At 32.7% G+C, this 18395-nt stretch overlaps 2 protein-coding genes across 2 annotated transcripts; both read right to left on the bottom strand.

Moving 5' to 3' along the window:
• Window positions 1–4745: 4745 nt before the first annotated feature.
• LOC105162664 (uncharacterized) lies at window positions 4746–10698 on the bottom strand. The gene is given in 12 exon segments (XM_011080748.3): window positions 4746–5051; window positions 6091–6259; window positions 7811–7858; window positions 7973–8030; window positions 8033–8045; window positions 8259–8376; window positions 9314–9402; window positions 9520–9695; window positions 9783–9896; window positions 10199–10269; window positions 10383–10429; window positions 10559–10698. Coding segments are annotated over 12 exon segments (1203 nt in total). The 5' UTR covers window positions 10643–10698; the 3' UTR covers window positions 4746–4835.
• Window positions 10445–11896, bottom strand: LOC105162665 (N-alpha-acetyltransferase MAK3-like). The gene is made up of 2 exons (XM_011080749.3): window positions 11545–11896; window positions 10445–11355 (listed from the first exon to the last, which is right to left on the bottom strand). The coding sequence occupies exons 1-2, from the start codon at window positions 11840–11842 to the stop codon at window positions 11075–11077; spliced, it is 579 nt and encodes a 192-aa protein (XP_011079051.2). The 5' UTR covers window positions 11843–11896; the 3' UTR covers window positions 10445–11074.
• Between the last annotated feature and the right edge of the window lie 6499 nt (window positions 11897–18395).

The following is an 18395-nucleotide window of genomic DNA, read 5'->3' as shown; positions in this document are numbered from 1 at the left end:
TGTCACAAACCGTTGTATGTGAGTGAAAAAAATGTTTTTTTATATATATTTATATAGCTATATATAATTTGGAAGAAGAATTTGAGTAGGGGTAGTTGAGAAATACATATGAGATATTTTTGGTAATTTGAAAAAGTGGAGTCGCGATGTAAGTAATCGCTATTTGTAAGTAGAATTAGGATTTTCTTTTTATTAGTATAAATAGATACAATTTAACTTTCTTTATTTATCCATCTAATTTTCCACTCTTGCACTATCTTTTATAGTTATTTTTCTTATAATTTTCAGTCATTTTTTTTGTTACCGTGTTTTAATAAACTTAACATTAACTTATTATTTTATATATCTTTTATCAAATAATAAATATTTTGTTTTACATAATATTATAGAAACGATCGAGAAACAAGTTGCTAGTTCTTGTGAGTGTTTATTACATGGATTTAAATTTATTTTTATAAATTTGTTCCCTAAAATTATTAAGTTTGCACACAACCATCAAGTTTTCATTCAAACTAACATAATTGCACTAATAGAAGAAAAACTTAATACTTAAAAAAAAGTTTTTAATTAATAAATAAAAAATTGAAAAACTTTGAGAAGTTTTTTTTGAAAAAAATAGATATCAATAGAATATTGTAGAAGTTGGGAAGAGAAAAAAAAAATAAACATTCGTTAAATAATTGAAAAAATAAAGAAAGAAGAATGAGAGAATAGAAAAAATGTGAAATCAAGAAGGGAAAGAAAAATAAATTTAATAAATTAGTTTAATAAAATAATAATTTAAAAATTATCAAAATTGGTTCATTTTGATTCCTGAAAGAGTATAGATATAAAACTAGTTATCGTTGCACTCTGATCTCAACGAGCATATAAAAAAATTATGAAAAAAAAGAAATTTATGATAAGAAAGAAAAAAAAGTCGAACAAAGAAATATGAGGTGAGTTAACGGAGAAAAAATATATTGTAATTATAAATTTATTAAAAATATAGAAGTTTGTTAGAAAACCAAATATGGAGAAGTTTGCGAAGAGACAAACATGTAGTAGGTAAAACAAAAGAAAACACAAAAAACTTTGTAAAATGTGAGATTATTAAAAAAAATTAAATTACTATTTTGATAAAAAAAATTTCAAGGGAAGCAATAAATTTAATAATAAATTTAAGTATTAAAAAATTAGTACGATAATTTTTTTTTATAATAGTATAAATACTAGCTACATTTGTACGCGGTATTCGCACGCATAATATCATTTAAGTATAAATTAAGGCATGCACAAAAAATTCTGCATACTATGTTGTTTTTGTAACTCATATTTAGTTTGCAGTTAATGTAGTATAACTTTATTTAATTTTAAAGAAATATCCCCAAATTTCTCCTTCAAATTAAATCTACATATTATCATTTAAGTACTATGATATGAAATTAATAAGTAACTTGTTAATATTAAAAAGTTTCAATAACTAAAAAAAAATTAATACCTCAGAAAATCTATTTTCGACACTATTAATAAATTAAGGGCATCTTAAAAATGTGTAAAAACTAATGTGACCAAAAAGAATCGATTCGAAAAGATAATATTAGGTTAGTTTTTCATCATTTTTTCTTCTCTCTTCTTACCTTTTTTTTTTTATATTTTATTACAAATGTAATATATTGAACTAGTTGACAAAATATTTTACTTCACAAAGATGTAATTTTTTTTTATAATTCTATTTTCAAAAATTTACAACAAGAAAAAGAACTATTTGGCAGAGAAGTAACTCTCGTATGGATGATATTTTGAGGGAGAGAGAATTATAAATGAGGGTTTTTACGTCAGGCTTTGGACATAAAATTTAAGGCCATGGTACGTAGCATTAATTTGTGCGAGATGTGGTGCATCACATATATAGTGATGGCAAAATTGAATTAACAAATGTTGGTATGAGAACTACTTTATTTTGAAATTATTCATTTTTACTCTTAATAATTCTAAAAAGTTCATAATTCTAATAAATAAATTTCTTCAACTTCAAATTCAATTTCTTGGAATGATAAAGTTTGGAAAAGGTTAAAAAATGATGAGATAAATGCCATTTATTAGAGAAAATCAATTTTTCGTTTTATAAAAGTATAGATATAGATAGTCCAAGCTGTCCAAAAAGAATAGAGGAATGCAAGGTCTACGGTGGCCTTTTAAGAGGCCCAGTTTCAGATAGGGCTCAAAAATCCCTCAGAAAGCCCAATTCATGTTGAGCCCCAGAAAATCCGGTAGGTGCTCCAATAAAATAAATTGGCCAAAACAAGCCCAAATATTCCAAATCCAATAGGCCCCTGACCCAAGAACGCCTTATACGCCCAGAAGGAAGCTTAGGGACTTGAATCCCCTAGCCAAAGTCAAAGGTCGTCTCACATGGCGTCCACTAGTGATCATGTGGCATTCACTGTTAAAATAGGTGATCAGAAAGCTAATTAGATTAAGCTTTTGTAGTCTATTTCTGACAATAGATGTAATACAGTATTTATATTTTGAATAAGAATAATATCCAATCAATGGCATGTTTCTTTGTTGTGCTTACTATATTATGTTAATGCTTTTTAACAGCACAACAAAGCCCAGAAACCAAACGGTTAAGTCAAAGAAGTTGGATTGCGTATTGATTGGCAGCCATGAAATCAACTTCTGTGGATTGATATGATACGTTCCAAGTCAAGGATCTCAAGACAAGGCATCAAGGGTCCTACAAACACTTGCATTATGTGCTGGAGTCCTATCTCATCGGTAGGAGATGTAGGTTGTCTATGCAATACTTATTGGATTGATTGGCAAGGCAGTCGACTAACTAAGCTGACTCGCGGGAATTGTCATATGGAAGCCTCTTAAACCTTGATCGGGATGACTACGATTTTCGGCTCCGATAATACGAGGTTAGTCCTCAAACTTCAGGAATCATGGCAGTCACATGCACATGATAGTTGTAGCTTGTATCTAACAAGTAATGTTTGTGTCACGACATACAGTCATGATAAGTTTTATCTCGTGCAATCAGAATTTGTGGTGAGGGAGATGCACTCCAAGTGAGAATCCATCCCCTATCAGTATAATTACAGTAGTATCTCCTATAAGCTCTGAGATACGTTTCCCTGAGAATCTATGGCCATAGTGACGACTGAGTCAATGGGATAAGTTTCCCCTCTGACAATTCAGTAGGGTAAACGAGAGATCTCGAGTTATTGCGTATAGATGTCTTGGCCAGGATTCGACACCCAATTTAATGCTCTAGACTAAGGTAAGGAGATGGTCGATAGGAACAACCTTACTCGTATGAATTCCGTTGCCTGAATGTTCATCTTGATTCACTTAGTCTCTAGTGCCATGGATTATTGCTAGATGACTATCCATGATAACGTGCTATTTTTGGTTATGAGATAATAAAAAATAATAAATTTAATTAATTTTGTTAGGAACACGCCCGAGTCTATCTAAGGGTGAACTTAAAGAATCACACACTTACCATTAGAATGGCATGGAATTCATTCCAGAATAGTCGAATTAATTTAATTGGATTAAATTAAATCTTGAGAGGAATAAATGATTGGATCATTTATTTAGACCAATCCATTGAGTGGGTGACTTGAAATTTAATTAATTAGATTAACTGAAATTTTAAGTTAGCCTTTAAATTAATTTGATCAATTTATAAATTGGACTTATAAACTGAAAGAGAGAAAAATGGTTAGATCTTTTAATTGGATTAAAAGATATGGGTTTTATGTTGGGCTTGTAATTGAATTTTATTTAATTAAAGTTTATAAGACATTGGCTTGATTTAATTTTAATAAAATCGAGTCTGGTCCATTAAATAGAAGCCCAATGCCTTGGATGACCTAGGCTACGTCAAGGAGGAGTCCACCTCCTCCTTGGGAGGATAGGTGGCCGGCCATGAGCCGGATTTGGGAGGGGGTTTTGGTTGTTGGTTGAGATAACTAGGTTATCTCTATCTGTGTATATGACTGGGTTATATATATACCACACAAAATCCTAACTGACCACTACAACTCTCTTCTCATCAATCTCGTTTCTCTCTTCCTCTCTCTCCTTATTTTTCTTAGTCTTCTAGATCATAAGAAACAATTCTAAACATAGAAAATAAGAAACAAACCCGTGGAAAACATTGTAAAGTAATTGATAACGACAGAATCAAGTCTGTAAGAGTAAGTTACCACTTCTGTCATGAATCTGTAATAAATTTCTGAATTACACCTTTGGGGTTTGAATTTTTTTAATATAAAATGAAATTTGGCCCTATCAATAAACTCATCCAGCCTTGTTCTGAATGACACCACTGCCAAATTTTGTGGCAGCTCGGGTGCTATTCATGCATTCTTTTGTGGTGTAGGTAGAATGTCTAACACATAACCAAACCAAATAGCTTAGCATACAGGTGACCATAAGACATAAGTAGATGCCAGCTGCAGATGACTAACTGTTAAAGAACACAAGGAGGGAAGCCATTTGCCCAACCCACAAAACCTAGGATACCAGGACATAATGCATGCTTCTGTACTCTCTTTTCCTTTTCCTTGTAGATATTGTTAAGTCGAACTTTATTATGATCATCATCCTCAAGTATCATATTCACGGCTGATTTCCTTCCCTTTCTCACCTTCTCATTAGGACCAGAACCTCGTATAGTTGAAAGGTACAATAGTTGTCATCATGAGCTTGAGCTCTATAAGAGGATGATTATGGGTGGCGCTTAGTTACAGTTTTCTAAATTATAAAGTTTATTATTTCTGAAGCATCATTTCAATCCTGTCAGGCGTCAAGCAGAAAACAATATAAAGAGATGTCTACAATCTACGAATTTCAACTGCTCCCGAAGCCTTCATAGGAAACGTAAAATGACAGTCTTTAAGGAAAAATGTATGAATGTTTACCTCTCTAACCAAACTCAAGGACTCAAAATTTTTTATAATGTCATCATTTGTCTGATCAACAATTGCTTGTTCATCTTCAGTTTCTTCAGAATCAGATCCCGGATCTTCCTCGGCATCCCCATCAACAAACTGCATGATAAAGATCAAATTAGAAGCCATTTCAGCAGCCAAAAACGTCATGCTTTAGCACCAAATTCCATGAAGCATGCCAATACTACCAGTGACAATTATATGACTCCAATTGAAAATGGTAGAGTTTGCGTAGTCACCAAAGACCAAATATGATTTATGACATAGAATCACTACTACTAGAAAAGGTGCAAACAACCATAATTGGCTACAGAAATATATCATTTATATGAAAAGGTGAAAACCTTAAATTTCAAATATCATACCTCAGGATTTTTTGACAGAAAATTCAACCTATTGTCTTAACAAAAAACTACAAGTAGAAATCCAATACCAATGATGACAGTAGAAATGAAAATCTGAAATTAGCTGAGATAAGACTCAGTAAATATAGGGTGATTCTAGTTCTAATCATATGATTACTGAAGAAATGCCATGTGAAGTATATAGGTCAGAAATACCCAGAAGAACATAATTTTCAATTATCCCCATCATAATATGGGTTGTCTCAGAAGTGGCTTGAAGGACCAAAGCTGGTTGAATGAAGCAGAAAAGAGCATGCAGAGTTCCAGCATTGACCTTGAACTTAGAACCGAAACCCATAGGACAACTATTAGACTAGCTACGTTCTTCGAGCCTTATATGTTGAGCTATTTAGGGGGAAACATTCACATTGTAATTTAGATTAAGAAATCAAACAAATGTACTAAAAGGACAAAAAGATACAGTAAGCAATGATATAGGTAAGTTGGCTGATTTCAACAGTATATTCATAGCAATGGACTGCACATCTTCCATAAAGGTCTACTGAAGCACCATTTGTTATTGATAAATCTCAGGAAGAAGGGCAACTCTATTGCATCAAACAAGATAGTTATAGGACAAGCAAGCCTTTAAGCTTTAACTTATGCAATGACTCTAATGGATGCTGTCGTCCGAAGCATTGAAATTTAAATTGTATAGGATAATCATGTACTTATGTTGCTACTTTATAGCAAAAAACATCCTCTTAAGAGACACTGAAAGACTGAAGTTGTACCTTCTCCATATCATCTTGATCCTTTCTAGTGAAACCACTTGCTTCAAGTTCCTTGTCCAGGAAACCAGAAGCTTTCTGTATGTCCGAGAACTGAGGCCTGCAATCTTCATCAGATTGGACTTCTGAATCGTCATGTTCAACTTCATTTTCATCAGAGTTGATGTTGAACCTAATTGAAATACCAAAATGAAGAAAAAGTAAGGACCATAATCACATTATGTACAGGGATGGAACTTGCATTTCATAATCAGGAATATATAAAGCCCATGTTTGGATTCTAAGACGAACTTAACTCCAATTGTTTGAATACAATATTATTCTTGCTTCTCCTTTCTACTCCTATCTGTAAGCAAGAAACATTGTACAAGATCAGAGAGAATATTTAATATCCTTCTTCACCGAGTACTAAACTCAGGGTTCACAAGGTGCAACCACTTGCAACAATATATTCAACATAATTACCAACTTATTAGGAATTAAAAATGTTTGGGAATGTATTATTTTAGTCCTCTAAGTATACCTAATTTTAATTTTAGTCCGATAATTATGTCCATTTTTGTTTAGGTCCAGTAACTTACGAAATTGCTTACTTTTAATCCTCTGGCAGATTTTCGAACAATTTTACCCCTATGAGTGCATATGAACTAAAACTGCCTTTCAAAAGTTGCATAGGGGTAAAATTGTCCGAAAATCTGCCAGATGACTAAAAGTAAGCAATTTCATAAGTTACTGGACCTAAACAAAAATGGACATAGTTATCGGATTAAAATTAAAATTCGGCATACTTAGCGTACTACAATAATAATTTTCCCAAAAATGTTTCTTTTAAACCAAATTAATTTGTCAACCATATTGGTTGCACTAAGAAATATGATTCACAGCATAGCAACAAAAATCAAACAAGTCATTGCCTTTCGCCTGAGAAGATGGAAAGACCACAAAGACAAGCTTGACTAATAAGGTAGACCAAAATCTTTGCATTTCAGTCATCATTGGATGCTTACATGCATTACTGGATTCCATCAAATTAGAATGCACAACTATGATGGTGTTTGGGTCAGCTTGTAAGCTTTTCAAACTATCAAGCTAGCTTCCATGAGGAACTAGCGATACCAAGTGAGAGACCAAAGGGAGCGAACGATCATACTCTCTAGAGGAGATATATCAACAATCAGCTCCTGAAAGGACTGCGTTGATGGTTTATTGACATCTAGAGAGGGAAGAGCTCGATAGAGCGATATCTATATGGAGGAAGGACTCGAAGAGGTAACATCTATCAATCAATGCACAACTAAGATGGTGTTTGGGGTCAGCTTATAAGCTTTTTAAATTATCTTATAACATATTTGAAGCTTATAAGATATTACAAAGTGTTTGGTAAATTTTTTTATAAAAAGAGTTTATAAGTTGGTATCTTATCTTACCCAAACACTTCAAGAACTTGCTTTCAAAATAAAATTTGACATCTTATAAAAACATCTTTTAAGATGTATAAGCTTGTAAGATCTTTTAAATAATTTTAGCCAAACACACTTTAAATGTTGGTGGGTCACAATGCCATTGAGCAATACAACACATTTAACTGGTCATGCTTCTAAAAAGTTGCCAAATAACATGAGATAAAAATTGCACTATCTGAACAAAAAGAAAAGAGAAAATACTCATTTACTCATTTTTCCATGTTACCACTCAAGCATTGGTTTTGAAATAATCCACTAACCTCTTTCTAAAGAACTTAAATATGCACTCAACATCACGATCAAAGTACCTGAAAATGGGGAAATTAGTTCCAGATATAGATAAAATGCCCATACGAAAGCACCCCAATCTTAGCATAAACAACTAGCATAAAAGGGTAGTGTGGATGGTGAGCACATCATACATCTTGGCGTTTCGATGAGAAACTGAAACCATTTGCGGAAAATCAATCATTGTAACCTCTCATCGTCATCAATCTAGAAAAAGGAAATTAGATTCCATAATGCATGAAAAATTGTGTAAAACTGATGCCTTGAGAACAACAGAAAAAGTCTTAGCCAACAGAGAGGAGCATGTATTAAGATACTATAACAGTTCCAAAAAGCCAGGCAGACTGGGTCTTATGAATCGAGTATAATAAAATTCAAAAGAACAAATGAATGTGCTATGAAAGTGCTTCAGTAGTGTACCATGATATTGTATTCATTGGAATCGCAGTGAATAAGTCCATGCTCTGCCAGGCCAACAATAAGACCAAGGATTGTTTCAAAGACCGTGTCTGGGTTTTGCAATTGCTTAACCTGCACACTGTATGAAGCAGGATCTTACATGCTGTGTGAATCCAAGCATCATGAAGACCTCAGTAGAAATTATTGGACAAGAGAAAACAAGTAGTTGTCATTCATTTTATTTCTCCCTTGGAGAAGGGGTTGGTTTGGAAGGAGAAATCACGGAGAGACACATCAAGCACCTAAGCAAATTAAGAATAAATGCTCCACACATCAAGTTCACATAGGACACAGTCAATTCTACTTGGATAACCAGCAAAAGCAAGAAACAATAATGATATTTTGTGATTCATGGGATGACATCTTCACCAGTTCTGTATCATCCCTACTGCCGTCCACACTTAGCCATCTGAATGCATCAAACAGTCCCTATGCAAGTGATTAGGTCCTAAAATAATATTAATTCACATCGCTGCAGTTGCCTGTCCTCATTCAAGCGTCAATTTCAGCCCCACTATATTTTGGTTTCAGGATTGTTTCAGAATATGCTCATGCAATCACTAGTTCCAGTTTCGGAGACCACTACTCCAGAAAGCTACTGTGAACATCATTACAGATCTAGAGTATCTATATTAGCTCTATCATCCACATCTTTGCAGAATAAACTTCAGTATGCTAGTCCTTTATCAGTCAACATCCACAAACTTGGTACAAGATCATATACTCCTTTAAGGTAATTTACAAAGTACAAACCAGCGCTCATGAATATTATTTCAAAATCAGAATCACCCTCCCAAGATTCTCATTCTCCTAGCTTATAGACCACGATTAGCAAATATAAATGAGGTATTTGTTCTTTGAAATGGTAATTTAGTAGCATCTATCACAATAATTCACTCGCCATACATCTATGTGGTCACTTTTTACTTAGATCGCGATCGAGTTACTATATACATGTCAACAAAAACCTTCATTATATGGTAGCATACACAAGGCATTCAGTGCTTAACACTTACAGCGGATGACCTTGGATGAGTGACATGATGACACAATGCCGATTGCAATCCACAGCATGTGGAACAGGAAAACCGTGTTCATCCAAAGCCTGCCCAGGAGAAGCCAACCCAAATAAGACTAATTTGATGCAAGCAATAGCACTTTTTTCCTTACTTCCAACAATGCAAATAAGTTTCAACTAAAAGAATATCTAGAGTAATCAAACCTTCATAAATGCAAACTCCTTGAGAGAAGCCTGCCGTGACAAGTACAGCCAATTATAGCTACTATGGTGCCTCAAATAATCACGTTTAGACTTGACTGCCATGAAAGATACCCTACCAAGCCTATGCAGCTTCATGGCAAGAACTGTGCCATCCTCCGTAGCGACCTCGAAAATATCTTGAAAACAGGATCACAAATCAAGAATGATTTCCAGACTGAAAAAAATATATAAGAAAACATCAAAAGGATGCAAGGCAGTGATACCAGATTCCTTTCCCACACCAATTTGACGACCAACCGCAGCAAAAACTCCACGGTTAACCAATGACTTAATTGCAAGAAAGTCATAGCCCAAGTATGTCAGCCGGAAACCATCATCTACACCAAGTGTATGCTACATTCAGATTTATTCGAAGTATATAAACAGCGACCGAAAGAAAAGCTCAACTCAAAATCTGGGAATTATCAAAGGAAATTTATTCATACATCTTTAGGAAATGAATTAATTATGTGATCAAGAAATCACATTTAGAAACAAAGGACTTCCACCAAATTAACAAGAAAAAGTGCTCATTAAGCAATAACATATATGGTACTATTCTCAACAAAGATAGCAGCAAAAGTAACCTCCAACAGTTGCTTACAAACTACACACAACAGAGTAAGAGTTGAGAACTAACATTTGGAAGAATCATGATGCAAGAGCTTGTGCTTAAGCAAATTCTTCAAAACTTTATAGGTGCCACCATGCCTACATGTGAACGCATTCAGAAGCTCAGCATATTTAACACAAGACTAAAACTTAATCAGAAACTAACGAAGTTAATAAATGAGAAATCAAACATGAACCAGCCAATAACTCACTTGAGGGACGCGATTCTGTCAATCAACTCCGACAGTACAATTTCATGCTAAACCCACCAATCACATTAGAAAATAAAACATATTTTATTATCTAAGCAGTACACAAAATCATGGTAGTAGATATTCTATAGGAAAAACTGGGAAAAAAGAACATTTGTAGGAGAAAAGACACAAACATTCCGCATGCCCATCTCGATGGCGGTAAGAACACTGAAATCATCTTTGGAGAGGTATATCAGCGCGTCCACATCCAACTTCATCTTTTCTTTGCAATTTCACTCTCACAAAGCAACTACACGCTATTCAGAGAAAATCAAGGAGAAGCCGACTTCAACGAACAACAGTGGGCCGGAGAACGCAGCGACACAACGGTGGCGGAGGCTGCAGGGTACAGAAGGGAGTGTGGTTGGGTGATGTGCCTTTTTTTTTTTTTTTTCCAGGAAGTCTTGCTATGCTTGGCTACAAGGTGGCAATACAAGGAGCTCAAGCAATTCTTTTGAGCTATATATGGAGGCAGTACAGTAGCACCAATAATACAAACTCCAATTCAAGAAAATCGAGGGTGATGATCTAAATTCAGCATCAGTGCAGTTCAGCTTCATCAAAACAAATCCCTAACATGGATATTATTATCGCACATATGCAGCGATGATGTTGAGCAGTATTTTATCTCCCTGATCCCGAGTTGTTTATCATGTCACCACAGAATGTTTTCCCTCATCAAGCCCCTGGGCCTCATCCCCCGTGGCTAGCGCGGACCCAGAGTAGTTTGGTTCTGGGTGAGGAAACAACAGTTTCAGCCTGAAGGCATCAACTCCATTCAAGTAGTAGCGGAAAAGCCTCTTGGCCCTAATAAACCCCAGACGACCATATAATGCAAGTGCTCCTTTATTCGTCACTTCTGCTTCGAGAGTCACCTCCTCACAACCTGATTCCATCATCACTTGAATTGACCTACTAACAAGTTCGGTTGCTGCAATCGCTAAAAGATAGAGTATTACTATTTCATTCTGATGGCGTGGGAGTAGTAATTGATCAACATCCACCACAAAAAATAAAAACTTCAACAACCCATTTCACATCGAATTGTTGGATCTACCACAAATCTGGTATTACTAATTCATTTTCAGCAAGAAAAAGGAGGTAGAGGGTGCGGACTCACCGATGCCTCTTCCTCTATATGGGTGGAGAACAACGAGCATAGCTATATATCCTCTGAAAGTATGACGATGATCTCCCATCTTACACACCACCGTCCCTACGCATTTCCCTTTATGAAAGGCGAGGAAGGAGAGGTGGGGCCAGAGGTAGACGAAGTATCTGTAGGTGAAAATGGAATAGGGTTCGCTGAGCTCCTGATCCACCAGCTTCATAATCAGAGGGAGATGATGCTCCCCGCCGTAACTCACATAGTCTATCTCCGATGCCTCCAATTCGGCCTTTCCCTCCTCCGCCTCCATAACAAACCTTAACCTGTTGAGCGATGTGTTTCTTTCGTTTAGTATGTATATATATGTCTATATATATTGAGGTAGGAAAACGGGCTTTGTGGTGTTATTATAATAACATGATGGATAGTTAGTGTAATTATATATAAATTTTTTATAATTTAAAAAATTAAATTTAAAATTTTTAATTTTAATTCGTTCAATAAACAGATTGTGTTTTATTTTTTTTACAATCCAATAAATAGATCTTTTATTAGTAAAATTTAGGGTGATTACAACCACCCTTTTATAATTTGGTAAATTACAAATACATTTTTAAATAATTTTATAATTTAACCCTAATAATATGCTTTCACACATCTAATATTTTAACTTTTTTATATTTACTTGCTACATTATCTAATGTTATTCATATATCATAAAAAGTATATAAATTAAATTACTATAATTATTTAATAAAAGAAATTTATTTTCTGGCAATCATATAAATTATATTACTTTAGTAGGAAACTTTCTTTTAGAAGTGCTTTTTCCTTCAAATATAAACCAGTTTATCTTCTATTCAATTCTTATTTTTTTTTATAAAATACTATCTATCATTTATTTTACTATAACTTCTAAAAAATTTCTTTTTACACAAATTGTTAATTTTGAAAGTTGATTTTTATAAATACTAATTTTTTTATTTTGAAAAATACAAAAAATAATACAAGTATTAATGGACCATGAAAGCTTCAAACCAAGATCTCGTTGTCAAGACAACTTTCATGAAATTGATATTCTTTTACTGGGAAAATTATTTATTTATAGAGTATTTGGGTCACCATATAAAATTTTTAGAACATTTTATAAGATATTTAAAAACTTCTAAAATGTTACAAAGTGTGTTTAGTAACTTTTTAGGAAAAAGACTTATAAATTTTAAAATGATTTGGTGTAATTACATTCAAACCTTTTATGATTTAAAAAATTATATCTGGTACCTCTAACATTTATTTACTTCTTACAAATAAATCTCTCTATTAGTAAAATCACTAATTTTACTGATGTTGGCAAAAAAAGAAATGATAATATATATCTATCATCGTTTGACTTGTTACTGACTTATTTCAGGCCAAATCAATATATTTTTTCTGATCAAATTACCCTTATATATTTCATGTGCTAATGCATGTATAATCACCTTTTTAAGGGCAGTTTGATCATAAAATATTTATTTATCCTGCAATATATTAATAAAGTCAATCCAGGGGTAAATATCAATTTTCATTCAATTTTTTTTATTTTTTGCAAATATCAACAAATTCAGTGAATACTGATTAATAAATAAATTTATTTGTTAGATGGAAACAAATGTGAGGGGTACTGATGTACTATTTTAATCAAGAAGATTTACATGTAATTACACTAAATCTTATAAAACGACGGTGTAAATATCCTTTAAAACTAAAATATTGGGAACTTATAAGCTCTTTACGAAACATTAAGAGTTGCTAACTTATATGTAAGATCTTAACAAAATCCTTCAAACTAACTACGAATTCGATATTAATATTTTACCCAAATACTTTATGAATTTATTCTTAAAATAAGACATAATATTTTATAAATTTTAAATATATCTTATAAATTGTACGAATTTATAAGATTTTTTAAATAAATTTATCCAAACTTGCTAATTCTTTTTCAATCAAGATTGAATAAATTTATGGGCCTTAAAATTTATGTTTGCAAATATTAATGGTCCATTTTCCTTTTTTGGTGGGTCAAAAAGCCTATCTTATGTTTGGTTTTGTGATTTGCACACCTTCATTAGGTGTACAATTGTAATTTAAATTTTTTTTATTATTTTTTATTCTTCTCTGTTTTCTTGTTTTTGTCGCTTCTTTTCTCTCTATCTTCTTTCTTTTCGAGTTATTTATTTTTTTATCATAAAAAAATTATATTAATATAATTTTTTAAATATATTAATAATAATATAATGAGTAGCGATTTAAAATCACGGCTCGATTAAAAAATTATTTTTTTTAAAAACAAGCCCAAGTCGTGATTCATAATCACAAGTCGTGATTCATAATCACGACTTGGGCAAAATTTTGAATAATTATTCATAATCACGACTTGGGCTTGTTTTTCTTTTTTTTATTTAATTAAATTTTGAATAATTAATTATATAATTTTATTTAAATATATATAATTAATATATTAAAGTTACAGTTGTATTAATTAACATATTAAAATTATAATTTTATTTAATTATATATAATTAATTAAAATTATATTACTTTAAAAAATTATAATTAAGAGTACAAATGTAATAATGTATATTTTTTTGTACAGTTGTAAAAAATACAATGAAGTATACAATTATTCTTGACAATCCGATTCCAGCACATCTTATTGTGTAGAAGAATTTCCGAAATATTTTTATGAATTTTCTATCAGTTTATCGTTACTATATAATTTAATTAAACAACAATACATAGAATTATGTATTTGGTTAAATATAACAATTTAATAATTTAATTAACCAACTATATCATTTTTATATCAAATGTGATGTTTAATTGAACATTAATATAAATAGCCCCCAAATCCCAACATCAAACCTACACCACTTATTTTATACTATTTTATATTATATCAAAACACAAATCCAAACATACCATCTATCTCAAAACACATACTTACTTATCTCTATTTTTCTCTCTCTATCTCCAAAAATACCAAAACAAAAGCATTCAAAACATTAATCCAAACATAATGTAAATGTCTTTTCTAGAAAAAACTCATAACTAACGGTAATAAATTTGGAATCTACAATTTGCATTTTTCTTCAAAATGAAAATATCAAACCTTTGTATGATGGCTTTGTAAAGCTTATGGGCAAATATTTATAATTATGAAAACTAATAAAAAAAAGAATAATAGAAAATCATTAATAAAATTAAAAATAATCATTTACCATACTAAATTATAATCCAAACCTAGTTTGAATTCCATAGTGGATTTTATGGCTCCAAATCATTTATTCAGATCGATGTCCTACATCGCTTTTCCTTATTTGGTTTCCGAAACTCGAACCATTTAAGTAATCGGTATTTTTCTGATCGTCCTTTGGAGAAGTTAGACATGGTCAGTTTAAAATTTCGATTACAAGAGATGTTTGTATTATTCAGTAACAAACATGTATAAATTAGACTCCAAGTCTAATTTTCCTCCCATTACTCCTTTGATGTATGCAGGACCATTCCTCATACTCAAGACTTTTGTAGGACATAGTTTGCCAATCCATTTCAAATATGGTGTCTGGATTACGACTTTAAGAAAACACCGTGTTTTACAACTTGACGGTTTTTCAAAAATCCACATCCAGAAGGGCCAACTAATTTAGCGAAGCACCGATCGAACCATGTCCAAATAAGGTTCGATTTCTTCCTTACTCTAGTTCAACATCTTCTCTTCCGGAGGAATTTCACTGAATGAGAATTTCATTATCATTTTTGGATGTTTTAAGAACTTCGAACTAACTACGCACCACCTTGACCCTATCAACTGGTTTGTCTCCATAACCAGCTTTGTTCTCCACCTCAAGTTTAATTTCTCTAAACTTTCCACAAGTCTTTAGTGTGAACTTTCTGCTGATATTTGTGTGTTTAATGACTTACAGATGTCTATTTTGGATCCAATCCAATAGATCATTTTTTACAAGCATTCTTTGTCCCACAAATTGTTTTCTTGGCTTTCTTCCTTCTCAGAAAAGATTCAACAAGTTAGTAAACTCAAATCATATATTGCTAGACTCTGAATTTACTAACCTACTCATCTTAACTAGAGGGATATGCCTAGTTCATGCATGTCATTCTCTGTAAGTTATGTTCTTGACCATCCATTCAGTAATTTGTTTTGAGCATGCATAATCCAATTATGTAATACGATAATTTAATAACTCAACAGACTAAAAAAAATCTTTTATTAATCAAGTTTGTAGTCTAATTTGTCAAACAATTGACTAACTACTCGATCATGCTAGGTTACATAATCGTACACCTTTCAGCTAGATTTGGGCTAGTGTCAAACACTATTATTAATTAAATCTAATTTAAGTAATAATTCTCGATCAATCATTGATCAAGAAAGCCCGTCCCCATGGGTGACCGTCTAACAACGGTTCATGACACTAGAGACTAGGCGAATATTCATGTGAACTTTTAAGTTCTCGAGTCCATACAGGTAAGGTCCTTCAGTCTACGGTCTCTCGGTCTTAGTCTAGGGCATGGAATTGGGTGTCGGTTCCCATCTTAGACAAGGCATCTATGCTTAGTACTTAAGATCGCGTCATGCCAGATTGCTCGACATAGTAACCTTTTTTTCCTATTCGATCAATGACTGTGGACACATTTTTATAGAGCGTTAACGCATCTTCTAGTGAATAGGAGATACTTCTGTCATATTCTGACAGGGGATAGATCCACTTCTTGAAACTCACCATTCTCGTTACATACTCTGATTGCACTAGATAAGGCTTATGATGATCGTGTCTGTGATACAGTCACCTCTTGCATAGACCCAAGATACAATTATCGTATTCACATACTGCCGTGATTCTTCAACTCTGAGGACTACTCCCACACTATAGGATTCGAGGTTTCAAGTCAAACCAACCAAGCCTCCAAGGCTTCCATATGAAAATCCCCACAAGTCAATTCAGTTGATTTGACACCTAGTCAATCAACTCACCAAGATTGCATAGACACACCGCATCTGTCACCTATGAAACACGATACTCACTAATTGAATGCGACTCTTAGTGCAAGTCTCTATAGGACTCTCGATGCCCAATCTCGAGGTCCTCGACTCGAAACGTTTCTGACCAACCTATTGGCAGGTGGTTTCATGACCACCATCCAATGTGCGACCAAATGCACGGCTGCCAATCGGTCTGTGGGCTTTGTTGTGATGTTTAAGCAAATACAAATATACAGAATGAGCACAGTAAAGTAAATGCCAAATAAGTGAATACTCTTTTATTTACTTAATATTACATATTATCAATTAATTGTCAGAATAAAATACATCCAGAGCAATCTAATTAGTTTTTTGGTCATTTATCTGAACAAATAATTGGATCATTTATATAAAAATTCATGGGTTGGATTTTTTTAAAAATTAATTAATTGAATTAGTCAATTTTGGGCTTAGATCTTTTAAATTAATTGGACTAATTTAGTTAGGCTTGATTTAATTTATAAATTTAGTGCGATAGTAGGCTTGTGTCTTTGAATTTGGTTAAAGGACTTTAAGATGGACTTAAGATTTAAATTGAATTCAACTTAGGTCCATTGTGCATGGGTTTGATCTATTAGAGCCTAGTCCACAGACCAAGTCCATGACACGAACCGGCCTTATCTAGGTCAAAAATGAAATTGGTTGATTTTAGAGAATGTACTATAGAATGTTTAGAAAAACAGCTAGGATTTTACAGGAAGCGAGTAAGAAGAGTTGAAATAAGCTAGGTCTTTTCTAGTGTGTCGTGACTAGGTCAAAACACTAACCAACGTTCTTATCTCAAAGTGTAAAACTATAATACAGGGACATGGACATGGTGACATGAAAAATGTAAAGAAGTTAGGACACTACATGGTACTGACACGACTACATATAATATATATTTTTATTATATATATATTCTCAATTTCTCATAAATTAAAATATGAAATATGAATAATATCAAGATAAAATATCAAATAAGCATGTCTTACATCTATATTTTTTAACCAAATATGGCTTAAAAAATATACATAATCAGTTTATCTTAAAAGTATGCAATGAAAATTTTTAATATTCAAATTAATTAAATTATCATGACCATCTCTAAAATTTTTAGCAATTTCTTCTCAAAACTTTTAGTTTGAGATGAGTGAGTTAATTCTTTTTATTTTTTATTAGCCCAAAATTCTATTTTAGAAAAAATAGCGCAAATTTTTTAAAATTATAAAAAAATTCAAAACGTGTCGGACATGCCAAAAGGCATGGGGTGTCATGTCCTTATTTCTATTTTTGTTTTTAATTTTCTAGGACACGCGGATTTGACACTTGCCTGACAATGCATCGGGTAATTTTTTAAAGTGTTCGTGTATTATAGGTATAGAAACATGTCTTCTCCCACTTGGGGAGTGAAAGCAAAAGGCGAGCGGATCGGCCTGGGAACACACAAGTGAATGGGTTAATTAAAAATTCATAAATGAAAAATCAAATATAATAAAACCGTGATTCCAAGGGGTGTACTGTTAGAGTTCCTGGGCATTTGATGTAGTTAATAAAATAAGCAATAAATACTGAACCAGGGCTTATGGTGAAATGAAAAAAATGAGAAGTGCAAGGATCGTAAATAAAGAATTACCCTTTTGTTTGATTTACTTCGAACCTTCTTCTATTGATTCGCTCACACGAGACTCTAACGTAGAAGTCCTCTAGAGACACATCCACACCACACTGGAATATTGAGATCCCTTAATTCTCTTTTCTAGAAGAGAATAAGGGAGAAAAACACAGCAAGTGTGTT

The sequence above is a fragment of the Sesamum indicum genome, linkage group LG13 (assembly GCF_026168435.1).
Source record: "Sesamum indicum cultivar Baizhima isolate 11 linkage group LG13, ASM2616843v1, whole genome shotgun sequence".
Taxonomy (NCBI): Eukaryota; Viridiplantae; Streptophyta; class Magnoliopsida; order Lamiales; family Pedaliaceae; genus Sesamum; species Sesamum indicum.
The sequence above is the reverse complement of the archived record's forward strand: the minus strand, read 5'-3'. Positions and strand labels throughout refer to the sequence as shown.

Bases quoted from the DNA above. Each gene is read 5' to 3' on its own strand.
- LOC105162665 (XM_011080749.3), bottom strand. From the start codon at position 11,842: ATGGAGGCGGAGGAGGGAAAGGCCGAATTGGAGGCATCGGAGATAGAC. The intron at 11,356-11,544 runs GTGAGTCCGCAC...TAGCGATTGCAG, and splicing joins ATATAGAGGAAGAGGCATCG to CAACCGAACTTGTTAGTAGG.